General features: G+C 39.1%; 4 protein-coding genes and 2 pseudogenes across 9 annotated transcripts in view; all 6 read left to right on the forward strand.

Moving 5' to 3' along the window:
- Positions 1-252: 252 nt before the first annotated feature.
- LOC127971221 (protocadherin beta-15) lies at positions 253-3,205 on the forward strand. The gene has a single exon (XM_052574123.1). It carries the CDS (start codon positions 386-388, stop codon positions 2,777-2,779), a length of 2,394 nt encoding a protein of 797 aa, XP_052430083.1. The 5' UTR covers positions 253-385; the 3' UTR covers positions 2,780-3,205.
- Positions 3,206-10,053: 6,848 nt separating this feature from the next.
- Positions 10,054-13,606, forward strand: LOC127971213 (protocadherin beta-11-like). Its single transcript, XM_052574106.1, has one exon. It carries the CDS (start codon positions 11,029-11,031, stop codon positions 13,489-13,491), a length of 2,463 nt encoding a protein of 820 aa, XP_052430066.1. The 5' UTR covers positions 10,054-11,028; the 3' UTR covers positions 13,492-13,606.
- Positions 13,607-13,836: 230 nt separating this feature from the next.
- Positions 13,837-16,809, forward strand: LOC127971211 (protocadherin gamma-A12-like). The gene has a single exon (XM_052574104.1). The coding sequence runs from the start codon at positions 14,012-14,014 to the stop codon at positions 16,487-16,489; it is 2,478 nt and encodes an 825-aa protein (XP_052430064.1). The 5' UTR covers positions 13,837-14,011; the 3' UTR covers positions 16,490-16,809.
- A 128-nt stretch (positions 16,810-16,937) lies between these two features.
- LOC127971206 (protocadherin gamma-A1) overlaps positions 16,938-27,128 on the forward strand; it is a 68,190-nt gene continuing 57,999 nt past the window's right edge. For all 6 annotated transcript variants that reach the window (XM_052574063.1, XM_052574062.1, XM_052574064.1 and 3 more), the window contains exon 1: positions 16,938-18,767. In XM_052574063.1, coding sequence (XP_052430023.1) covers positions 17,061-18,767 — 1,707 coding nt within the window. In that variant the 5' untranslated portion in view covers positions 16,938-17,060. The remainder of the gene's footprint in view (positions 18,768-27,128) is intronic.
- LOC127971231 (protocadherin gamma-A5-like) lies at positions 19,531-22,866 on the forward strand (annotated as a pseudogene).
- LOC127971229 (protocadherin gamma-A11-like) lies at positions 23,637-26,476 on the forward strand (annotated as a pseudogene).

The following is a 27,128-nucleotide window of genomic DNA, read 5'->3' on the forward strand; positions in this document are numbered from 1 at the left end:
TCTAGTGGTGTTTTTTTTTTTTTTTTTTTTTTTCATGGTAACACAATTTTGTGGATGGTGTTTCTGCATCTCTCACTTTTGGTCTCTGGGTGACGCTCTTATGTTACACACAGCTTGGCAAGTGATCTCATTTGTGCTGTGTACCCTGATTCAGTGTAATCAGTGTTACACAGTGAGGAGGGGAGGAATGAGGGATAGATGGGGAGGGGAATGTTGTAGGCGTGCAGGGGAAGGGAGAGATGAAAATAAAAATCTAAGCCGACAGGAGCAGTCATCAGAGTGCAGTGTCTGCTCCAACTATTTGAGGATCTGTTCAGAATTTGCTTTGATCAACATAATTTTTTTATTTTTTTTTATTTAAATATAGCCATTAATTTTTCACAACATGATTTGTTTGACAAAATGCGTTTGGGCCAGTTTCTGGCTTCAGCTTTATTTCTGCTTCATTTGCATGTGCGGCTCTCTCGGTGAAGTGTGTTATTCAGTTCCAGAGGAGATGCAGCGAGGCACTGTCATTGGCAATGTGGCAACAGATTTGGGGATTGATGTGACTGAGCTTGTGAGGCGCAATGCTCGAGTTGTTGCTGAGGGTAGCCGACAGTTTTGCGAGCTAAACACAGAAACAGGCTCTCTGTCGGTGATTGAGAGAATGGACCGTGAGGAGCTTTGTGTGCAGTCTGCGCCATGTGTCCAGCAATTCCAGCTGCTCCTGGAAAATCCGCTCAAAGTGTACAGTCTTCTCTTAGACATCCAGGACATCAACGATAACAGTCCGACATTTGAAAATGGTCAGATTGAGCTGGAGCTACTGGAGTCAACGGTCCTGGGGAGGCGTTTTCCACTTGAAAGTGCTCACGATCCTGACATAGGAGTTAATTCAGTTCAGCATTACCAGCTCAGTGAGAATGAATATTTTGCTTTGGAGGTAAATACCCAGTTGGACAGAAATGCATATCCAGAACTGGTTCTTAAAAAGCCTTTGGATCGAGAAAACCAAGCAGATCATTTTCTGACTCTAAGTGGAGTGGATGGTGGCCGACCTTTTCGTTCTGGAACAACATCAATTCATATTCACGTGTTGGACGCCAATGATAATGTTCCTGTGTTTGGTCAAAGCGTGTACAAAGTCAGTGCGCAGGAAAATTCACCTCAAGGCACTGTGTTGGTTAAATTAAATGCAACAGATTTAGACAATGGGATTTATGGGGAAATTAGTTACTCTTTCAGTCACGTGCCTGATAAGACGAAGGGGGTTGTGGAGGTCGACCACGTGACAGGTGAGGTAAAGGTCATGGTTGCATTGGATTATGAGGAGGCCAGTTCTCACGAGCTGGATGTACAAGCCAAAGATGGGGGCGGACAGTCATCTCACTGTAAACTCATAATAGATGTGATAGATGTGAATGACAATTTACCTGTTATTGCTGTTAAATCAACTACTTCTACTGTGCCAGAAGATGCTTCACCTGGAACCATGGTGGCTTTGCTGCACATTTATGACCTTGATACTGGCACTAGTGGACGGGTAACATGTAAGATATCTGATGACGTGCCATTTAAACTTGTGTCAGAGGTAAAGAATTACTTCATGCTTGTGATTGATGGAGTTTTAGACCGTGAAAAGTGTCCTCACTATAACATAACCGTAACTGCTGTGGATGCTGGCACACCCCCTTTATTCAGCAGTAAAACTGTAGCCATAACAGTCACAGACGTTAATGATAATCCTCCTATTTTTAGACACGGTGACTACAGCATCAAATTTGAAGAGAATCAGCCTCAGGGAACCCTGCTTATTAAGGTCAGAGCTGATGATGCAGATGAAGGCCAGAATGCAAAAATTCTGTATTCAATTTCAGAAGATGCAGCCTCTCATTTGTCCATCAATGCAGAAACTGGTGAGATATTTACTCTGTGCCCCTTTGATTACGAATCATCCACTCACTTTCATGTTCAAGTTATGGCATGTGATGAAGGCAGGCCATCGTTCACTAGCACATGCACTGTCCAGATTTTTATTGCAGATCAGAACGACAATGCTCCAGTTGTTCTTTACCCAGTTCAGCTGGATGGGTACCTTGCACGTGACATTGTGCCTCGAGCTGCTCCTGCAGATTACCTGGTCACCAAAGTTGTTGCGATTGATGCAGATGCAGGGCACAATGCATGGCTGTCCTATCGAATTTTAAAAGCCACACAGTCTAATTTGTTTTCCATTGGACTGCACTGTGGAGAAATTAGGACACTAAGGCCATTTGCAGAAGATGAAGAAATCAAACAAACCTTGATAATCTCTGTAAGTGATGATGGGCTTGAATCTTTGTCTGCAACTGCAACTGTCAATATTATGATAGAAGATGGCTTGCCTATCATCGATGAGCTTGTTGCACGTGGCACAGATAAGTCACATGGACACAGTGACCTTACTTTATATTTAATAATGGCTCTTGCAGGCATGTCGAGTCTTTTCCTTGTGCTCATCATCGCCGTGGTATATATGAGATTATGTAGATACCGATACATGTACCGTTCAACTGCAAACTTGCCCATTTTTCCTCCTACCTACGGACCACCGGGCTACTCTGACGTGAGCCGCTTCAATACTCTGCAGAAAGATGATCGATTTAATTCATTCTTAACCACAGGCTCATGGAAAGGGGACTTCAGATTTGGCTCTGACTTTGTTGATTTGGACATGATGAATAAAAGAGGGACATTGTTGCATGTGGGTGGCCACAGCGCCACACGTGCAAAGCTATTAGTGCCACATAAACTCTAACCCAGATGGTTTGACCCTGACATACATAAAAAAAAAAAACCTTATCAAGAAATTGTATTGAAAATCCTTTAATCAAACAAATGACAAATGTTCATTCTTATAATGCACGTCTTCAATTCGTTTCTCACTTTAATGTTGTATGTTCTTTTCCGCTTTAATTTAGCATGTGACAAGATTTTTTACACTTGTAAACACAAACGCTAAAAAGATACTTTATTGTATGTTTATCTGCTCTACGTGTGTGTGTGTGTGTGTGTGTGTGTGTGTGTGTGTGTGTGTGTGTGTGTGTACAGTTTGCAAGGAGATTTAATCACTTTATTTAGAAATCAGTAGCATTTCAGTTTGTTTGGATGTCTACTTTCACATGAGCACTCTCTTTTAATCACATTTAGTTTCATCTTCAATTCTCTTTCTGTACTCTAGATCCATTTGGGGGGGGGGGGGGGGGGTATGCATAAGCTTTTGTATCATGCTGTCTCCATTTTTATCTGTTATTGTAAAATTTAAGTATTGTATGTGCAGTTTATTACTGGTGACTTTAAACTTACAGTTCAAATAATAAATATGTCATTTGAACCATAGTATAACATGAACAATGCATGTACTTATTTATACAGATATACATTTTACCATTTCTTTTAACATTTTCTCTGAATAGTGCTATTTATGTGCATTATGTGCTTTGTAAAGTGACTTTCAGTTCTAGAAAAGGAGTTATGTCATAAAATTAGTTTATCAGAAGGAACACACGCTGAGTCTTCCTTTTCCCGTTTTACGCACTTTTTTTGAAGCTTTGATTGTGTTTACAGTGTGCAATATAACGTGTTCATGTTTCGCGTGTAAAAAAACACAGTATTTTTCACACAATTCATCTGTATACCGCTGTTTTCACTGTCATAAAAACGGGCTGATGTCTTCCTTGTTCTATAAAATCCCTCCTTCAGAAATACGTAACAAGTTCTGATTGGGCCAGCGGTTCCTGTGTTGTGATTCGACAGCATTCGGCATTAAACTGATTGAGAAAGTTGTCCTCAGCAAAATTTGCTGCACATAGTTTTACATGTGGATTATAATTTTCCGGAACCGCTTTAAACATAAATTGTAACCATTAATCTCCAAGTACAGCGTCCCTGGGAAGCCCAAACAAAGATGATTGGACTCGGAGATGAAAATAACAGCGTTTCAAACGACATGGCGACAAACACAAACATAGCTCTTCCTCCTTCTCCGTTGGAGCGCAACAAGACCACGCCCCCCTTTTTGTGAATTCATGTGGGCGGAGGTTAGTCAAAAAACTGTTTTAGTGATGTCATTACTGCAGGAACTAGAGGCATGTAGTCCAAACGTGTCATTTTTTGTAGGCGAATTCTGTTAAATAAAATATCTCGCTTGGCATTGAACTTTGAGCTTTAGAATTTTACTGATATTATTTATACTCTAACAACAACATTACACACTAACTAAAGTTTAAAACATGGGATCACGAAGAAGGGGACCTTTTAAATGGGAAATAAGGAGGTACTACATGCAACATTCAACAGCCTCCCCACTGTTCCAGTATGTCTGACCGGTTTTTAATTTGAGATTTTTATTTTGTCTTGGCTCAGATATGTTATCTCTTTTAATAAGCAGTGTGATGTTAGGATGTGTTCATGCATATGCTTAACTTTCAGTCCTGGTAACATAAGATTGTAATGTGGCCTTTTATCTTCAAATTGTTCAAATTTTAAGGATTACTTTAAAGGGTACATAACATACACAGTTTCACCTAATCCCATGTTAATCTTGAGTACCTATAGAGTAGTACTGCATCCTTCATATATCCATAAAGTATTTAGTTTTATCATATTTGTAAAATAAAAATACTGCTTTCCCGATTCTTTCTGGAAAAAGCTCAGCTCCCCCATGAGCGGAGCTATAATACTGATGTTTCGTGTTGTTTCCATTAACATATATTCACTTATATGCGGAATTCCAAAAAAATACAGAAATCTGATGCAATTGTACTTACATGAATGGGGTCTCTGCAGCCCCGGAAAAAAACAATCTGCATCCACTGTTCATGTAATGCTGGGTTCTTGGGGAAGCTGAACATGGTAAACTTTCCCTCACATCCAAAAACACACTTATTTGGAGGCATTCTCGAACAAATCCTACGCAGCGTTGTTGACGATTTTGAAGCATGTTGATGTGAGCGGTCTCGCTCTCCTCTGGCCAACGAGTACACGGGTTCGCTTTTCCGAAAGAAATGCTCATATAAGGAGTTTCGCTCTAAGTTCCGCTCTTGTCTACGTCATTAGATCCAAGATCGAAAAAAACAGCCGAAACTTGTACCAACCCGGAAGTAAGATTTTCAGTGCAGAAATTGTCAGTCATTCTTCTTAATTATTTTTTACAACTTTGGCCATGTTTAGCATGAGATTCCGTCTCTTTAACACTGTGAACAACTCTGAATACAAGAAACACCATTGTATCCTCCCTTTAAAGGCTAGTCTAGAGTTTCTCTCGTCATACCTGCCTTCAGTTAGTAATACTTTGGTGTTAGCATCAGTTTCGCTATAAAGCATGAATTCTCATTGCAAGGATTAAAATTACTATTTTGAATACTTGCTAAACCCAGGGGGTAAAATTGTCTAGGTTAGTGTTAAGCGTAGTGTTAAGTCTAATGCAGGGAATTCGTTTAATTTAATTTAATTGTTTAAATTGCATTTGGCACTAAGATACTTTGCCATAAAATATTCATGATATTTACCTAAAAAGTAGAAGTTTATTGCTGATTATTGATTTGAATCATTCTCAAACATCTAACCATATTTTTTCGACTCCAGGCTCATGATTTGAGCTTCTTATATAGGATAAAGTATGATTTAGTGTGGTCACGTGTTAACTGTGTATTGGTTTTTGCCGGGTCTGCATGTCTGCAGTTCAAATGGATAGTAATGTTTTCTTTAAACTGCCAGATGTTTGTGCATTTGTGCTCATTTGAGCTCATCTGCAATGTGAGACATATGTCATGCATTTAACTGGACCATAAACAACTGACACATAAGCATATATTACACCAAAATAAGGCCACAAAAGAGAGACTGTAAAGAATTCCCAAAATAATTTGCCCAAAGTGTCACTCTGAGTTTCTTTTTCTGTTAAATTTATGGACACTTCCTTCAACATTAAAACTGAAAATTCGGTAGATTTAAATTTTCTTCTGTACTATAAACAGACAATCCGTTATGCAGAAATTAAAAAAAAAAAAAAAAAATGATAGCATAGGCCTATCTTTAGTAGCAAATAAATCCAGCACAATATTTACAAAAAAAAACATGGTTTATTTTTACCTCGCATTAACATTCTTAACAGCATTCAGTAGCTTTTATTTGCCTTAAACATATGAAGACAAAATAAATATTATGGCATCAATTAATTTAACAATGTGTAAAGCACCATTGAAAATGTGTGTATTGTAGAACACTTTTTAGTTTTAAACCGCAACAGGCAGAAAAATTAGAAGGCACTTGTAAAATATTGGTGTTGCACCAAACAGTGGTCACAAAGATAAACTTCACTATGAAACAGTCAAAAAAACATTTTCAAATACATGGGGAAAATAATAAAAAGACAGGGCTGTCATTAATAACAACTGCTACACTTCTATTCACTTCTATTCAATATTCAAGTGAAATGTTCCAATGTTTACACCATTTTCATGTAGGAGAACACATTATTTAAAATGACAAATCATCCAAAGATGTGAATGTCATCAGTTACTCTCCCTCATACCCATTCCGTATCCATGAGATTTTCATTCATCTTTTGAACACAAATATATAATATTTTAATGAAATCTCTGTGCTTTCTGTCCCTCCATTGACACACACACACACACACACACACACACACACACACACACACACACACACACACACATATATATATATATATATATATATATATATATATATGTGTGTGTGTGTGTGTGTGTGTGTGTGTGTGTGTGTGTGTGTGTGTGTATATATAATGAAGAACGAAGATCCATGCATTCAGGCCTGACATTTCAATATGAAAATAATAGAACTATACAATCTAAATTAAGAGCAGGGCTTGCTAGGTGCCAGTTTGGAGAAACTACTTTTGTTTTTCTTTTGCTGTAGTTTTAGTCCAAGTTCTATGTTGAGATTTGATAAAACCTTAAATTGTACATGGATTCTAAAGTTGTTCATAAATGAGTCTTGAAAGCATAGGTTCACTTCACTTCACAGGAAGACTGTAAATTACACAAATTAAATGATTGAAAGTGAATTATAGAGTAACTTGCAGAACAGGTTGGGACTGAATTATTAAGTTCAAGTTCAAATATTGTTTATAATTGCTAAACTTGCATTTCCAGTGGTCTCCAATTGCATCTGTCATGTGATCTTGTCAACAATGTTTTATAAAACACTTAAGGAGAAAGTTAACCCAAAAATTAAAATTCTTTCATTAATTACTCACGTCATATCGTTCCAAACCTGTAAGACCTTCGTCTTCATGCAAAGATGAACGAAGGTCTTATGGTTTGGAACGACATGATGGTGAGTGATTAATGACAGAATTTTACATTTTGAATAACCCAACCCTTTGATTATTTTCAATTAAACACAACATAACAAAATGCTCCATACATAGTTTCATTACATATGTTCCTTAAGCTTGTATGAATTCCAGCATAGGTGCCATTCTCCTCTGGATGTTTTATGTTTAAAATAAAACAAAGAGAACGTGTAGCTCAGCCACAATGGAGGAGGAAATGATACCTTCTGGATTGACAGCAATCTGGAATCACCAATACAAATAAGAAATTGTGAACAAAACATTGTAAATTCAGAAAGCCACTCCAAACATTGATTAAATCTTTCCTACACAACTTCAATAACAAAGTCAACCAATTAAATGACTCAATTACTTATTTTTTTGTCAATATTGAACACCCTAATGGTAGATAAATATGGAATCTTATAGGTAGCAAAATTCCATTTGAAATGTTCAATCTGAAATATGCAAAATGGTAATGCAATATGTCAAATGGCAACGAAGTTCTGTATTTTTACAGAAACATTTTACAATACGTGTGTCCAAAATTTTGTAAAAAATGAAAAATCAGTTACATAATTTGCATTTGCCATTTTCTACGCTAGTTTTAATATGCAAATTAAAAACATATTTTAACACTTTATGAGTTGCAAAATTAAAATGTACTACCCAAATTGTTAAAACACTAGTTTTAATATGCAAAATAAAACATATTTGAATGCTTTATACTTTGCAAAATTAAAATTAAAATATATTACACAGATTGATTAGATATGTTTAACATGTCCAAGCAAAAATTGGGATTGCATTTTCATCATAATACTGTGTGATAATTGTAGCAAAATGCAGTGAGATTTTCAAAATGCATTCTGATACAAAAATTCAGCAAAAGGTAGCAAAGTAGTGATATGAATGTCTTTTTTTGTCTTTTCTTAAATGCATTGACACTTACATATAAGACGCTTTAATAGCATTTTCATTTAACACCCCGTGATTCATTTAATTTAAGTCAATGTGTAAAGCATTTGGTTGACTTAAGTTGTATTGTGTGGCCCTTTGCCGAGCCCCACCTTGAAGTACCTTTTTTTTTTTTTTTTTGACAGTGTATGTGTTTAAATGTTAGGTATACAAGTCTGTGTTGCAGATCTGTATCCACAGAATACTGTACATTTTCCAGCCAGTGATTGTATGCTATTTAATGTTCACCCATGTGTTGTTCAATTTTTGCTTTAGGCAGTCCTACTTCTGCTGTACACTGCTGCACATGCAAGAAGGGTTCTCTGTGTATGAGGATGAGACAAAATGGACAGCAAAATATTCAAACATACACAGACCATATTAAAATCCAGTTTTGCTTTGTAATCCAACCTGATTGTCACGCTAGTGGATTTACACACAAGGCAGAGATGACCTCATGAAAAGCTAAAGACAGAGGGAGAAATCTGTGTCTCTTCACATGCCCTACATACTCCTGCTATGCTCAGTACACACTGTTTTGATCAAAATGGAGATCATGATGACACCATTCTGACAGTTGCTATGTCATACAGTTGTTAGAGAGTTCTGGTTTGAGCTGTATTTTATACCTGTTTTATGTGCACTTTGTTTTTGTCTCTCTTTCATTTATCTTTTTTTTTTTTTTTTTTTTTTAATTAATGCTGTGTGCCAAAGAAAGCATCAGTATTACTATTCCGTACAGTGTAAGTGCTTCAAACAAAACACATTTTCTTCAGGAAATGTAAATGTACTTTTTTAATTATTTTCTCTTCTCTTTTCTTCCCTCCACCAACTGATATCCATCCTAATGAATTGAAACGAATCAATCTCCATTTAGGTAAGAAATATTTTATTTACTAGTATTGTTAAATAAAATGTTGTTGGCAATTCACAGAGAGCTTCTATTTCTCTGTCATTTACAGTTTCATGGTTCTTATGAACTGTTTAGTTATGTATAGTTCAGTAACTGCATGATATCATACAGTATGTGTTGTGCTCCATCTTGTGGTGGTTCGCTGAAACTGTGTGTGTGTGTTGAGTGTGTGTGTGGGGGGGGTGCCCTACATAGGTCTCTGGCTCTCCTCTCCTGCTGCAGTAGTGTGTCACTATGCTTTAAGGCTGGGCTCTGGCCCACTTTTACAGCATTAAAATGCATCATGGGACACAGGGTCTGAATAATGCAATCTCATCACACTGAGTATATATGGCAGCTTTAGTGCTGCTCATGTTTTATACATTTACACAGTTGAAGTGTTCAAATCAACTGGAATGTCCAATTCCACATATGACACAATAACACACATCCTGTTTCTGGTAACACTTTAATAAGGCTTAGATAGTTAATGCACTGGATACAATGGACTAACAATTTTACAGCATTTTTAGATTATATATACAGTGTATGTATGTGTGTGTGTGTATATGTATGTATGAATATATATATATATATATATATATATATATATATATATATATATATATATATATATATATATCGCCAAAATTGTTAGAACACCTGACAGATCTAAAAATATACTGAAAATCCTCAAAATATTTATCCACTTTTAACTTTTGCAGCAATTGCAGCAGCACATCTCTCTGGCATAGTATAAACATATTTCCTGAGAACTTAAACACTAATGTTATCCCATGCCTTCTGCAAGCCAAAGTCTTTACTTTTAGTGTAGAATAGATCTGTCCTGTTTATTTTCCAACTTGCTTGATAGGGCTGAGGTTCCTGACTTTGAAAGGGCCAGCCCATCAATTTCAATGTTCCAGCAGATTTCTTCCTTCTCAGGTAGTTCCAGCAATAGTTTGTTTAATAGGTTTTGTATTGGCCAATTCAACAAAAACAACTGAAACCTCATAAATATGCCAAGTGCTGGTCACCACTGTATACAGTATATACAGTGTATTAACTAATGTTGACAGATTTAACCATATTGTATAGTGTTAATGAATTTATTTATTTTTGATTGCTACAAGGCTTTGACAATCAGATCTGTCTGCACACTGTTCTGTCTCGGTCCGCTTTGAAGATCACACTCCACTTATTTTTATCCTTTCAAATGTAGGTCATCTGCTAGCTTAGACACTAGAATCACAACTGACTTGATCTTACACATTCCATTATTTTGATTAAATAAGAGATTTTAGTGTAATGTACAGGACTAGATGCATGATGCACTTAAAATTCTTGTTAAAATCTTGTTAAATGCTATAGAAATGGTACTATTGGTTGGCGATAAACTTAACTTGGTAAACTCTGGTTGGATTCACTCTCTGTAATTTTGCATTGTAATTTGATTTCATGTCTTCATTCCTGCACTGAGATAATCACAATGTAAGATTTTTGAAGCACCAATTACTAGGCATGGCATTTCTGATCAGCAATGACAACCAACAGAAACAAAAAATAAAAGTACAAAAGCTGTCACTAGGGCATTGCTGCTCATTCACTGTGAGAGGTGCTGTTGCACAGGGAGACAGCAGTGAGCAAAGCAAATCAACTACGTACAGAAGGCATTGCATCAAACGGCATAGAGAAAGACGTCGAGCTGTTGTTTGTAAATTAGAAGGGCTCGGTTTGGAATCTTAACGACACTTAAGAGAATTGTTTAAATGCTCGAATATTTGAAAACTGGACGTGTATGACTGCATTTTGCTTGGATTACTAAATTTGCAGGATGCAGGATAACAAAGGACTTCAGTTGAGGCGGTGTGTAAAATGGCAAGCAGAATTCTCCATTTTCCTTTTATTCGTGCTGAACACCGTGGCCGGGCAGATTCGTTATTCGATTCCAGAGGAAATGAGACCAGGACTGTTTGTCGGAGATGTGGCGAAGGATCTCGGTTTGGATGTAAAAAGGTTGGTTTCTGGCCGTGCGCGTCTCGTTATTGATGATAGTAGACAATATGTCGAGCTCAACCGCAACAAAGGACATTTGGTGGTAAAAGAGAAAATAGACCGAGAGCAGCTCTGTGGACAGAAATCTCCGTGTAGTTTCGGTCTTGAGATTTTGCTTGAAAATCCCCTCGAGTTTTTTTCGATTACAATCGAGATTCAAGACATCAATGATAATGCGCCCGTTTTTTCTAAGAAAGAAATAATTTTAGAGATTAGCGAGTCCACGCCTATAGGCACTATTTTCTTGTTAGACACAGCGACTGATCCAGATGTCGGTTTGAATTCTCTTCAGAGCTACAGTCTGAAACCTACTGATAATTTTAATTTAAAGCAACACAGTCGCTCAGACGGCAGTAAATATGCGGAGATTGTGTTGCAGTCAGTGCTGGACAGAGAGAAACAGAGCGAGCATTCACTTATTTTAACGGCTATTGATGGTGGAGACCCACCGCGTTCTGGGACCGTTAAAATAATCGTTAAACTCCTTGATGCCAATGATAATTCACCCATTTTCACCGAAACAGTATATAAAGCAAGTGTAGCTGAGAACGCAGTAAAAGGTACGTTGATTACTAAAGTAAGTGCATCTGATGCAGACGAAGGTTACAATCGCAATGTCACGTATTCATTTACTCATATGGGAGAGGACGCAGCGCACCTCTTCCAGATCAGTGCAGCCACTGGTGACGTAACACTCACTGGCAATTTAGACTTTGAAACAGTTCAGCAATATGAACTTAATTTGCAGGCTAAAGATCCATGGGGTCTAACCGGTGCGAGTAGATTACTCATTGATGTTGTAGATGTTAATGACAACAGCCCGTTTATAACAATGACATCTTTCTCGGGTAAAATACAAGAGGATTCTCCGCCCGGCACAGTTGTAGCTTTAATAAGCATCCAAGATTTAGATTCCGGTAAAAATGGACAGGTCCGCTTAAGTTTAGAACAAATGTCTCCCTTTACAATTAAACCATCACCGCGTAAGTACTACACTTTGGTCAGCGATGCACCACTAGACCGAGAAAAGGTTTCCAGTTTTAACCTTACATTAGTTGCTTCAGACGAGGGCAGCCCCTCATTATTCAGTAAAATAACTATTAATTTAGATATTACTGATATTAACGACAATGCTCCAGCCTTTAGTCAACATGAATATAAAGCATATATATTTGAGAATAATTCTCCCGGCGTTTCTCTGCTGTCTCTTGAAGCAACAGATTCTGACGCAGGGCAAAACGCGCGTATCGGGTATTATCTGGTAGATACAGATGTAAACGGATCTCCTGTCTCATCGTATTTCTCTGTTAACGCAGACAGTGGAATTATCCAGGCGGTGCGATCTTTGGACTATGAACAGATGAAAGAATTCAAAATACACGTAAGAGCGCAAGATGGAGGGTCTCCACCTCTCGGTTCAAATGCTACAGTTCTCATTAACGTTCAGGACCAGAATGACAACGCGCCTCAGGTTCTGTATCCGGTCCAGTCAGGCGCTTCTGTGGTGGCTGAAATAGTGCCTCGTTCTGCAGATGTGGGTTATCTGGTGACTAAAGTGGTGGCTGTTGATGTGGACTCTGGACAGAATGCCTGGCTCTCATATAAACTTCAGAAAGCCACAGACAGGGCGCTGTTTGAAGTGGGTTTACAGAATGGAGAAATAAGAACTGTGCGCCAAGTGACAGATAAAGATGCTGTGAAACAGAGACTCACTGTTGTAGTGGAGGACAACGGGCAGCCCTCTCGATCAGCTACAGTCAATGTTAACGTGGCGGTGGCGGACAGCTTCCCTGAAGTGCTCTCGGAGTTCACTGACTTTACGCAAGACAAGGACTACAACGACAACCTGACTTTCTATCTGGTCTTGGCCTTGGCTGCAGTCTCATTTCTTTTCATAACGTGTTTAGTTGTCATAATATCTGTTAAAATCTACAGATGGAGACAATCTCGTTTGTATTTTCAGTCAAATCTCCCGGTTATTCCCTACTATCCGCCGCGTTACGCAGACACTGTTGGCACAGGAACCCTGCAGGGCGTGCATAATTATGAGATTTACAGAACAACAGACTCCAGGAAAAGTGATGCTAAGTATTTCGGAACCATCGGTCAAAGTCTGATGAGAGTTGACGCAAGTGGAACCGAAACAATTCCAAAGAAGAACCGCACCATCGATTGCACCGAAGCTGGCAGTACACTGGTAAGTCTGCACAATGTGAACCCCCCCACAGACATCATACACTAGTAGTCTGCAATGTTGTAAATAGCTAAAAGTGATGTTTAAACGACTGCTGTGTCGCTGTCCGTGGTGCTGAAAAGTATAGCCTCGCTTCAATAATTCTTATCTTTGATAGGAATATGATTTATATGTATAAGTGTGTGTCTGTATACATATACGCAACACACACATACACACACATAAGGATGTCATTAAATTAATTGGTAATACTGCAAATATTCCGCAACGTGCTAAGGTTCACTTTGAACACCAAGGGCCGCTGTTGATCAGTAAAACATGCTATGAGGTGATTTGTCATTCAGCAGTCTTCACCCTTCCCCATTGGAGACTGCTGCTGCCGTTTTCTTGCATTGTGGCAGATAAGGGCAAGGCTGCCGCGACATTTTTATTCAGGGTTGCGTGCACGAGGCAAGAAGGTTTGGAATACGTTTTTTTTTTTTCATTGTATTTATTGTTCCTCACGGCATCTTGGACTACATCTCAACTTTTTAATTGATTGGATATAAAATTTGTTAACCTTGTGATTATGGTTCAGTGGGGTCATCGGACTTGGCGATGGAAAATGATGTGGCTGTCGTCGATGCTTTTTTCTTGTTATATTTACACTACAAGGGGACAGATGCGATATTCGATTCCGGAAGAGATGAAGAAAGGCTCGCTCATAGGTAATGTAGCACAAGATCTTGGGCTTGATTTGAAAAGGCTTCGAACGGGTCGTGCGCGCATCGTGACCGGAGAAAGCACTCAACACGCTGAACTCAAAACAGACAAAGGGATTCTAGTCGTGAGTGAAAGAATAGACCGAGAACAGCTTTGCGGCGACGTCACGCCATGCAGCTTTAGCTTCGAAATCATTCTAGAGAACCCAATGGAGCTGCACCCAGTTACCATTGAAATATTGGATGAAAATGATCACGCACCGTCCTTTCAGAACAAAGAGTTACAATTCGAAATTAGCGAGTCTGCAGCGCTGGGTTCACGCTTTTTATTGGAAAGCGCAGATGATCCCGATGTAGGCTTGAACTCACTGCAGAGTTATATTTTATCGCCAAATAATCATTTTGTTATAAAGCAGCACTCAAATCCTGACGGCAGTAAATACGCGGAAATGGTTTTACAGAAAGCGTTAGACCGGGAAGAGCGTCCTTATGTATCTCTAAAGCTGATCGCTGTAGATGGCGGAAACCCGCAGAGATCTGGCTCTGTTAATATAGATGTTACTGTTTTAGATGCGAATGACAACGCACCTGTGTTTGACCAGACTATTTATAGGGCGTCTGTGATGGAAAATGTACCGAAGGGCACTTACATAACTACAGTTAATGCCACAGATGCAGATGCTGGTTTAAATGGACGAATAACGTACAATTTCTACAAACAAAAAGGAGCCGCTGCGCAGTTATTTAATATTGACAGCGACACTGGCATTGTTTCTGTTGTTGGAGAAATTGATCATGAAAAAGATACTAAATTTGAACTTACAGTCGAGGCTAGGGATCAAGGTGGGTTAACTGATTCGAGTAAAATTGCATTAGAGGTCGTTGATGTAAACGACAATGCGCCTGTCATTAATTCAATGTCTTTCTCGAGCACAGTATCAGAAAATGCTCCATCTGATACCACAATTGCAATACTAAATATTAAGGACTCAGACAATGATGATAACGGCAAAGTCAATTGTTTTATCGACGGATCTGGAGATTTTATAATAAAATCAACTTTAAGAAATTATTATTCTTTAGTCACAAATGCTATTTTAGATCGTGAGAAGTTGTCAGAGTATAACATTACTGTCATCGCCACTGATTCCGGAAAGCCGCCTCTAACAAGCAGAAAAACATTTTATTTGAAAGTAACTGATGTTAACGATAATGCCCCAGTTTTTCAGGAGAGTGTTTATAATTCATACTTGATAGAGAATAATTTGCCTGGTGCTTCTATTCTTACAATCAGAGCTCGTGACTCGGACGAAAATCAGAATGCTCGTATATCTTACATTCTAGAAGAAAGTGACTTGGGCGGGTCTCCTGTAGGAACGTATGTTTCTGTTAACGCTGAGAGCGGAGTTGTACACGCAGTGCGCTCTTTTGATTATGAACAGATCAAAAACATTAAAATAACAATTAAAGCTCAGGATGGCGGCTCTCCTCCTCTTTGTAGCAACGTAACCGTGAACATTTTCATCCAAGATCAGAATGATAATGCGCCTCAGGTTCTGTATCCGGTCCAGTCAGGCGCTTCTGTGGTTGCTGAAATAGTGCCTCGTTCTGCAGATGTGGGTTATCTGGTGACTAAAGTGGTGGCTGTTGATGTGGACTCAGGACAGAATGCCTGGCTCTCATATAAACTGCAGAAAGCCCCAGACAGGGCGCTGTTTGAAGTGGGCTTACAGAATGGAGAAATAAGAACTGTGCGCCAAGTGACAGATAAAGATGCTGTGAAACAGAGACTCACTGTTGTAGTGGAGGACAACGGGCAGCCCTCTCGATCAGCTACAGTCAATGTTAACGTGGCGGTGGCGGACAGCTTCCCTGAAGTGATCTCGGAGTTCACTGACTTTACGCACGACAAGGACTACAACGACAACCTGACTTTCTATCTGGTCTTGGCCTTGGCTGCAGTCTCATTTCTTCTCATAACATGTTTGGTCGTCATAATATCTGTGAAAATCTACAGGTGGAGGCAATCGCGACTGTATTACAAGTCCAATCTTCCAGTTATTCCGTATTATCCACCGCGTTACGCGGACACTATTGGCAGTGGAGCTCTGCAGCACGCCTATAATTATGAGGTTTACAGAACGACCGATTCCAGAAGGAGTGACAGTAAGTTTGTCCGACCTGCAAGTCAGAACGTGCTGATGTTGGATCCTAATTCTACATTGACAGTGCAGCGCGAGCACGGCGAGAAAAACATAATGGATGAATTAGATTCGCCGGTAGAGGTGAGATATCATCATTATTATTTTTTTTGTTGTTGTCGCTGTTGTTGTGTACTCAGTTAATGTAATATAGTAATTAATCCATCAATCTTTATTATAGACTCAAGGTCCAAAAAAAAAAAAAAAAAAAGACAGAACAATATATACAATCCGCAGCATCTACCGCACACTATAAATATTTACAAAATACAACAATACCAATTATTATTGTGTATGGTAATGGTAATGTGATAAAATTTGGACCTGTGCAATGTTTTAGTCATTCGTCTTTACATGTGTGTGGAGTTTGTATATATTTCAGCACCTCCTCAGTGGTCGATTTACATCATTTATTTATTTTTATTTTTATTTGAATATATGCGTTCTGTTAATGCTTATGTTGTACTCTAAGGGCCGCTGTTGGTCAGTGAAATACTTTATGTGCTGGGCTTGCCTCCCAGTAAACCATAGCACCACCCCATCAGTGCGTGCTGTGACGCAGCAGACTCCTCTGTTTCATTCGTTACTGGTTGGTGAGAGGGTGACTGTTTTTTTTTTCTTCTTCCAAACGAATACAAAACATTTTTGTAATCCTGCCTTGGAATATTCTTCTGTCATATAGGCATATTAATGGGAAACTTGCTAGCTAATCAGTATGGCTGTTAAGGATTTTTATCGAAATGGATACGCTCAAAGGCTTGTTTTCTTCCAAACGCAGTGGCAAGTATTGTTTTTCATCTCGTGTTGCATTCCTTTTGCCATCTCTCAAATCCGCTATTCCATCCCTGAAGAAATGAGTAAAGGCTCGATTATTGGTAATGTAGCACAGGATCTGGGGCTCGATATGAAAAGGCTTCGAACTGGTCGTGCGCGTATCGTTACCGGAGAAAGCACCCAGTACGCAGAGCTTAGAACAGACAAAGGGATTCTAGTCGTGAGTGAGAGAATAGACCGCGAACAGCTTTGCGGCGACGTCACGCCATGCAGCTTCAGCTTCGAGATCATTCTTGAGAACCCAATTGAATTGCATCAGGTAACCGTTGAAATCATAGACGTTAATGATAATTCTCCTGTATTCGAGAAAAGCAAAATGTATTTTGAAATAAGCGAATCTGCGACTCCTGGTTCACGCTTTGCATTAGAGAGTGCATATGATGCTGATGTGGAATTGAATTCATTGCAAAATTATGTCCTCACAAGAAACAATTATTTCGTTTTAAAACAACACTCAAATCCGGACGGAAGTAGGTATGTCGAAATGGTTCTTGATAAAGCTTTAGACCGGGAAGAGCATCCTAATCTGTCTCTAAAGCTGATTGCTGTTGATGGCGGAAACCCGCAGAGATCTGGTTCTGTTAATATAGATGTTACCGTTTTAGATGCGAATGATAATGCACCCGTGTTTAACCAGACTATTTATCGAGCGTCTGTGATGGAAAATGCACCGAAGGGCACTTATATTACTACCGTTAATGCCACAGACGCAGATAGTGGCTCAAACGGACATATTACCTTTTCCTTCTCTGACCTGAAAGAACATTCGAGAGATATCTTTGGCATTGATGAAAACACTGGCTTGGTGTCTGTTTTAGGAAATATTGATTTTGAGAAAGAAAAACGTTTTGAAATTAGAGTTAAAGCGACAGACCAAGGGGGGCTGACTAGTACAAGTAAGCTTGTAATTGAAGTAGTGGATGTAAATGACAATGTGCCCGTAATCAACCTCATGTCCCTCTCGAGCCCTGTAGCAGAGGATGTGCCTCCAGGTACAACAATTGCAGTGGTTAATATAAAAGATTTTGATTCTGGGAAAAATGGACAGGTTACGTGCTTTATTAATGAAAACCTTCCATTTAGCATCAAATCATCCCTCTCTAACTATTATAATTTGATATCAGATGATTTCCTTGACCGTGAAACTCACTCAGAATATAATATAACAGTGACCGCAACTGATTCAGGTTCACCTGCACTGTCGAGCTCAACGACACTACGCCTTAAGGTTTCTGACATCAATGATAACGCACCAGTTTTCGATCGAAGTAGCTATTCAACATACCTTCTTGAAAATAACGAACCAGGTTTGTCCATATGTAGTGTAACTGCGAGAGATTTTGACTGGAATCAAAACTCCAGAGTGTCGTATTTTTTAGAAAATATTCAAATAGGTGGAGCGCCGATCTCCTCTTACGTATCCATAAACTCGGAGAATGGTGTAATACATGCTGTTCGTTCATTTGATTATGAGCAAATTAAACAGCTTAGTTTCGCTATAAAAGCGCAGGATGGAGGTAATCCTCCTCTCGGCAGCAACGTGAGCGTGAAAATAACGATTCAGGACCAGAATGACAACGCGCCTCAGGTTCTGTATCCGGTCCAATCAGGCGCTTCTGTGGTGGCTGAAATAGTGCCTCGTTCTGCAGATGTGGGTTATCTGGTGACTAAAGTGGTGGCTGTTGATGTGGACTCTGGACAGAATGCCTGGCTCTCATATAAACTGCAGAAAGCCACAGACAGGGCGCTGTTTGAAGTGGGCTTACAGAATGGAGAAATAAGAACTGTGCGCCAAGTGACAGATAAAGATGCTGTGAAACAGAGACTCACTGTTGTAGTGGAGGACAACGGGCAGCCCTCTCGGTCAGCTACAGTCAATGTTAACGTGGCGGTGGCAGACAGCTTCCCTGAAGTGCTCTCGGAGTTCACTGACCTTACGCACGACAAGGACTACAACGACAACCTGACTTTCTATCTGGTCTTGGCCTTGGCTGTAGTTTCGTTTCTCTTTATCGTGTCTATCATCGCCATCCTGTCAGTCAAATGCTACAGGTGGAGACGCGAGCGAGTGTTTTACAAATCTGGAGCGAATCTTCCAGTTATTCCGTATTATCCGCCTCTTTACGCAGACGTAGGGGGCACAGGAACTTTACAGCACGTGTACAATTATGAGGTTTGCAGAACCACTGACTCCAGAAAGAGTGATCTGAAATACGGCAGACCTTGCAGTGAAAGCATCATTAGTCTGGACAGCAGCGGAACACAGACACTCACGCATGCGCAGAGAGGAAAACTAACCAATCAAGATTTCGTTGATCAGGTGAGATTTATATATTGGTATTTGTTAGAGTTTTTTTTTTTTTTTTCGTTCATGTGTGTACATATATGACATATATTTCTGGGGCTATTGTTAAGTCCATGCGTTGTTTGTGTGCTTTTCTGTAAACACGCTATTTTTGTACCAAGTGAGGTCATTCTCAACAAAGTGACACTACACCCCATTTTGTCGTTTTAGATAGTTATCATACGATATATTAGTAATATTAATTGTTTAAAACCGTTGTGTTGAAAATGTCTTGATGCACTGACCATGGTGCTGAAACACTGTCAGTTGGATGTTCCTCCTTATGGCAGTCCGCTTTTCTCCCTTAAAGCGTTACAGTGTAGTTGTCTTATGTTGCTTTCATTTTACACATTTTGTTATTTTATTTTTTCGTAAATGTTTTTATCTTTCATATTTAAATAAAAAAATAATTATCATTAAAGGCAAACATGACAATTTAAAGACTAACCGCACATTTCTTAGAAGTTTATTGCAGTCCAAATGTATGTTAATTAATATATTTCTAGTGTATATATTTAATATATTATATTATTATTATATCTGTGTATTTTTATTTTTAATTTTTAGATTTTATTTTAATTTGTCGCAATTGGAACATTAGACCTCTGAAATAATAATAAAAAAGGTTTACGTGTTATATTTTGCTGTACTTCAACAGTCTGGACTCATAGTGCCGCTGTTGGTTAATATGTCAGTTTAGAGAGCAGATCTGCTGCAGTTCCACCCCCATCATCACCATATTATTAGAGAGAGACAGAAGCTGAGAGCACAGTCTGAGGATAAGAAAGAAGGCAAATCCCAGAAATAATGTATTGAGTATAATTTTTAGGATTTACAGACTTTTATTGCTACTTTTCACTTTGGATATTTTCATGATTTCCTCCAGTTTTTTTTTTTTTTTTTTTTTGATTATTCGTTTCCTGCCTTGATCTTCTCTTCCGTGGTCTTCTGCAAAATGTCGGAGAGAACAATGGCGCGGCAAGTACTGCTGTTTATTTGGTTTGTCTCTCTCAGTTCGGCTCTCGGGCAGGTCAGTTACTCCATTCCTGAGGAAATGGCCAAAGGCTCTTTAGTCGGGAACATAGCGCAGGATTTGGGTTTAGATTTAAAGAGACTGAAATCGGGTAAAGCGCGTATTTATACAGGAGACAGCTCTGAATACATCGAGCTGAATAAAGAAAGAGGAGTCCTCCTTATCAAAGAGAGAATAGACCGAGAGGCGCTATGCGGACAGACAACGCCTTGCGCGCTACATTTTCAGATTATTCTCGAAAATCCTATGCAGTTGTACCGCGTTACAGTTGAGGTCACAGATATAAATGACAATGCACCGATGTTTAGTAAGAGTGAGATGACATTTGAAATAAACGAAATGTCTTTAGCAGGAGCCAGATTTATATTGGAGCGTGCCGTTGATCATGACGTCGGTGGAAATGGTCTGCAGAGTTATTCTTTAGAACCAACAGATAATTTTGTTTTGAAATTCCATAATCTCCCTGACGGAAATAAAGCAATCGAAATGGTTCTGCAAACGCCCTTAGATCGAGAGAAAAGAGATCATCTCTCTTTACTTTTAACAGCATTCGACGGAGGCGAGCCCCAGATGTCTGGTTCAATGAAGATACATATTAAAGTTTTAGATGCTAATGATAACGCCCCTGTGTGTTCACAATCCGTATACAAAACAAGCATATCTGAAAATTCTCCAAAAGGAACAGTTTTAACTACAGTTGATGCTTCTGATGCTGACCAAGGTTCAAATAGTAGAATATCATTCTCTATTTCAAGTACTGCGGACAAAGCGTCAGATATTTTTGAAATAGATCCTGATGCTGGTGTTGTAAAGCTTATTGGGTCTTTAGATTACGAAATAAGCAAGTATTATCAAATTGATGTGCAGGCACGAGATGAAGGCGGTCATACGGATTCGTGTAAAATCATTGTTGACGTTATTGATACAAACGATAATAATCCCACTATTAATATTATTTCAAAATCAAGCCAGATATCAGAGGATTCGAAATCTGGCACTGTTTTAGCTATATTAAACATTCAAGATGTAGACTCGAATGAAAGCGGCAATGTTAATTGTCACTTAAATGAAAATGTTCCATTCGTCATTCAATCTTCGCCAGACGGGTTCTACAGTTTAGTCACAGATAGTGATTTAGACCGAGAGCGCGAGTCTGAGTATAACATCAGTGTGACGTGCGCTGATGAAGGCGTGCCCTCTCTCTCCAGCAGCGTCACTCTCTCCTTACAGATATCAGATGTGAATGATAACGCGCCTGTATTTGACAAGAGCTCATATGAGGCCTCTGTTCAAGAAAACAACACACCGGGTCTTTCCATATTCACAGTCAGAGCCAGAGATGCAGATTTTAACCAGAATGCCCGTGTGTCTTACTTACTGGAGGACTCGTCTGTTAACGGAGTGCCTGTCTCCTCGTTAGTGTCCGTTAGTGCTGATAGTGGAGTCATACACGCAGTGCGATCTTTCGATTACGAGCAGATCAAAGATTTCCAGTTCCGCGTAAAAGCGCAGGACGGAGGCTCTCCTCCTCTCAGCAGCAACGTGAGCGTGAAAATAATTATTCAGGACCAGAATGACAACGCGCCTCAGGTTCTGTATCCGGTCCAGTCAGGCGCTTCTGTGGTGGCTGAAATAGTGCCTCGTTCTGCAGATGTGGGTTATCTGGTGACTAAAGTGGTGGCTGTTGATGTGGACTCTGGACAGAATGCCTGGCTCTCATATAAACTGCAGAAAGCCACAGACAGGGCGCTGTTTGAAGTGGGCTTACAGAATGGAGAAATAAGAACTGTGCGCCAAGTGACAGATAAAGATGCTGTGAAACAGAGACTCACTGTTGTAGTGGAGGACAACGGGCAGCCCTCTCGGTCAGCTACAGTCAATGTTAACGTGGCGGTGGCGGACAGCTTCCCTGAAGTGATCTCGGAGTTCACTGACTTTGCGCACGACAAGGACTACAACGACAACCTGACTTTCTATCTGGTCTTGGCCTTGGCTGTAGTTTCGTTTCTCTTTATCGTGTCTATCATCGCCATCCTGTCAGTCAAATGCTACAGATGGAGACGCGAGCGGATGTTTTACAAATCTGGAGCGAATCTTCCAGTTATTCCGTATTATCCGCCTCTTTACGCAGACGTAGGGGGCACAGGAACTTTACAGCACGTGTACAATTATGAGGTTTGCAGAACCACTGACTCCAGAAAGAGTGATCTGAAATACGGCAGACCTTGCAGTGAAAGCATCATTAGTCTGGACAGCAGCGGAACACAGACACTCACACATGCGCAAAGAGGAAAATTGATTAATGAAGACTTTGATGATCAGGTGAGGTTTTTTATTTCTATATTTACACGTTGTGAAGCAGCATACAACACTTTGGTCTGCACATATATCCAATTTTACATATAATTTTTCGATCTTGTTGATACTCACTTAATTAGACTGTTATTTTTATGATGTAATCGTAGCTGTAGGTTGAATTATTTCCCTGCTTTTTATTTTCTCCTGTTAATGTTATTTTTATGTGAGGTGTATTTGCATTAATTATATAAATCGATTTTTTTATCGTTTATTTTTTTTTTTTTTTTTTTTAACTGAAGATTCTCGTGTTGCTACGTTAAGGCCTTTTGCAGTCTTTGGAAGGATGATTATTTCAGGTGTTCCTGCTGTAATGTTAAGTGGTTTTATCTGCCTTAAACATATTTTACGGTTTTAAATCACAATGCGTTTTTAAGCCTGCTTTGAGGGTCTTTTTTATATATGTTTGTGATGACCAAATTAAAATGCATGGTAACTGGCCATGGTGCTGAAAGCTTCAGTCTTGGGTTTTGCTGCTTGCTTTTTTACCCTACCTCCGTTTGTTGAAGCGTACTGTATATTATACAACTTCTACGTCCTTCCAGTATCTCAATACCTTTATAAAATATTAAAAGTCTCATATTGGTTCACATTCATATATTTCACGTTTCTCTGTATTATTCAGTTAAGGGCACACACAAGTTTGTGCTAATTCAATATCAAGTCTTTTTTTTATTTCGTTTATTATTATTATTATTTACTTTTAAATTTGTTTAAAGAAAATCGTGCAATCATAACTAATTGTTAGATCAATGTATTTTCATTGATAGTTGCAGCGGTAGTATTTTTTATTATTTTTGCAACGTGGAATAATTCTAAAACGTCTTGTAGAGTAGAAAAAACTGCATCTATTTGGTGATTTCTGTACTTCATCAGACTGGACTCATAGTGCCGCTGTTGGTTAATATGTCAGTTTAGAGAGCAGATCTGCTGCAGTTCCACCCCCATCATCACCATATTATTAGAGAGAGACAGAAGCTGAGAGCACAGTCTGAGGAAGAGAGAAAAGGCAAATCACGGAAATACTGAGTTCATAATCCCCTTTTTTCTGGAATTACAGACACTTGTGTTAATTCTTGTCGCTTTGGAAATATACATAATTTCCTCCAGCTTCTTGGAATGATTGATTGATTTGTTTTCTACTTGAATCTTCTCTTCCGTGGTCTTCTGCAAAATGTCGGAGAGAACAATGGCGCGGCAAGTACTGCTGTTTATTTGGTTTGTCTCTCTTAGTTCGGCTCTCGGGCAGGTCAGTTACTCCATTCCTGAGGAAATGGCCAAAGGCTCTTTAGTCGGGAACATAGCGCAGGATTTGGGTTTAGATTTAAAGAGACTGAAATCGGGTAAAGCGCGTATTTATACAGGAGACAGCGCTGAATACATCGAGCTGAATAAAGAAAGAGGAGTCCTCCTTATCAAAGAGAGAATAGACCGAGAGACGCTATGCGGACAGACAACGCCTTGCGCGCTACATTTCCAGATCATTCTTGAAAACCCGATGGAATTTTACAGTGTAAATGTTGAAGTGCTTGATATAAATGACAACGCACCATTTTTTGAAAAAAATGAAATTTTATTCAAAATTAGCGAAACTGCATCAACTGGTACCAAATTTACGATAGAGCCTGCTAGAGATCTTGACGTTGGAATTAATGGTTTGCAGACCTACACATTAAAACCGACAGACAATTTTGCCTTGAAATTCAAGAGCCAGCCAGTGGGAGGACAAAATGTCGAAATGATTTTACAAAAGCCTCTAGATCGCGAGAAGCAGGAGCACATGTCTTTAACATTAACAGCTATTGACGGGGGAGATCCTCAAATGTCTGGTAATATTCAGATACATATTATTGTTTTAGATGTGAATGATAACGCTCCCGTTTTCACGCAGTCAGTTTATAAAACGTCTGTAACAGAAAATTCACCAAGAGGAACAATTGTGACGACAGTTAGTGCGTCGGATCCAGATCAAGGAGTAAACTGTGAAATAATCTACTCAATAACAAACACGTTAGATAAAGTTCGAGATATATTTGAAATTAACGAGACTGATGGCAAAGTACGGTTAATTGGTCTAGTTGATTATGAACAAGCTCGGAACTTTGAGATTCGTGTTCAAGCAAGTGATCATGGAGGCTTTACTGATTCGTGTAAGATTATAGTTGATGTAATTGATATCAATGATAATAAACCCTTGATCAATATAATGTCCAAAACAAACGTGATAGCTGAAAATTCTGCATCTGAGACGGTGGTAACGATGATAAATGTCCAGGATCTTGATTCAGGAGAAAATGGGAAAGTTCAGTGTTCAGTTATTGAGAACATCCCTTTTACTTTAAAGTCGTCAAATGTCAATTTCTTCAGTTTAGTCACAGATGGTGATTTAGACCGAGAGCGCGAGTCTGAGTATAACATCAGTGTGACGTGCGCTGATGAAGGCGTGCCATCTCTCTCCAGCAGCGTCACTCTCTCCTTACAGATATCAGATGTGAATGATAACGCGCCTGTCTTTGACAAGAGCTCATATGAGGCCTCTGTTCAAGAAAACAACACACCGGGTCTTTCCATATTCACAGTCAGAGCCAGAGACGCAGATTTTAACCAGAATGCCCGTGTGTCTTACATACTGGAGGACTCTTCGGTTAACGGAGTGCCTGTCTCCTCGTTAGTGTCCGTTAGTGCTGATAGTGGAGTCATACACGCAGTGCGATCTTACGATTACGAGCAGATCAAAGATTTCCAATTCCGCGTAAAAGCGCAGGACGGAGGCTCTCCTCCTCTCAGCAGTAACGTGAGCGTGAAAATAACGATTCAGGACCAGAATGACAACGCGCCTCAGGTTCTGTATCCGGTCCAGTCAGGCGCTTCTGTGGTGGCTGAAATAGTGCCTCGTTCTGCAGATGTGGGTTATCTGGTGACTAAAGTGGTGGCTGTTGATGTGGACTCTGGACAGAATGCCTGGCTCTCATATAAACTGCAGAAAGCCACAGACAGGGCGCTGTTTGAAGTGGGCTTACAGAATGGAGAAATAAGAACTGTGCGCCAAGTGACAGATAAAGATGCTGTGAAACAGAGACTCACTGTTGTAGTGGAGGACAACGGGCAGCCCTCTCGATCAGCTACAGTCAATGTTAACGTGGCGGTGGCGGACAGCTTCCCTGAAGTGCTCTCGGAGTTCACTGACTTTACGCACGACAAGGACTACAACGACAACCTGACTTTCTATCTGGTCTTGGCCTTGGCTGTAGTTTCGTTTCTCTTTATCGTGTCTATCATCGCCATCCTGTCAGTCAAATGCTACAGATGGAGACGCGAGCGGATGTTTTACAAATCAGGAGCGAATCTTCCAGTTATTCCGTATTATCCGCCTCTTTACGCAGACGTAGGGGGCACAGGAACTTTACAGCACGTGTACAATTATGAGGTTTGCAGAACCACTGACTCCAGAAAGAGTGATCTGAAATACGGCAGACCTTGCAGTGAAAGCATCATTAGTCTGGACAGCAGCGGAACACAGACACTCACGCATGCGCAAAGAGAGACACTGAACTTTGGTGATTGTGATAAGGTAAGAAATATTTTTAAAGGCTAATTTATTTTGATATATATTGGATATGCAACGTTGTATCTCATAATTTATTATTTTTGCTTTACCTGTTGATAGTATCCCTGATTAGTTTTCTGAAAATAATTAGTTTCTGTGATTAAGTATAGTTGATGATAATAAAAAAAAAAAAAAAAAATATATATATATATATATATATATATATATATATATATATATATATATATATATATATATATATATATATATATATATATATATATTTAATACATTTTAGTAGTTGACAATGTGTCTATCTTTCATAGCTCAGTTGCAGTTTGATATATTTCGCTTCGTTTTGATAATTTGTGGATGGTAGAGTTTTTACTTGTGACACAGAGTCTGAGTCTGTTATTTTCTGCCTTTCTATTACTCAAATTATTATACTCTCTTTTAATTATCTTATTTATCCTTTTGTACATCTCTTTTTTTTTAGCAAGAAAAAAATAAGAACAAATTGTGCGTTAAGTATAAGTTTTTTATATAATTTGGTTTTTATCTTTTGTTTATTTGGTTTAATTTTTCGTCCGGCCGGTGTAAAATGGCACGCTGTCACTGATATATAGACTAGCGATTTAACATGCAATTGCATTTTCAGTTTTGTTATTTG

This window comes from Carassius gibelio, chromosome B14, assembly GCF_023724105.1.
Source record: "Carassius gibelio isolate Cgi1373 ecotype wild population from Czech Republic chromosome B14, carGib1.2-hapl.c, whole genome shotgun sequence".
NCBI lineage: Eukaryota > Metazoa > Chordata > Actinopteri > Cypriniformes > Cyprinidae > Carassius > Carassius gibelio.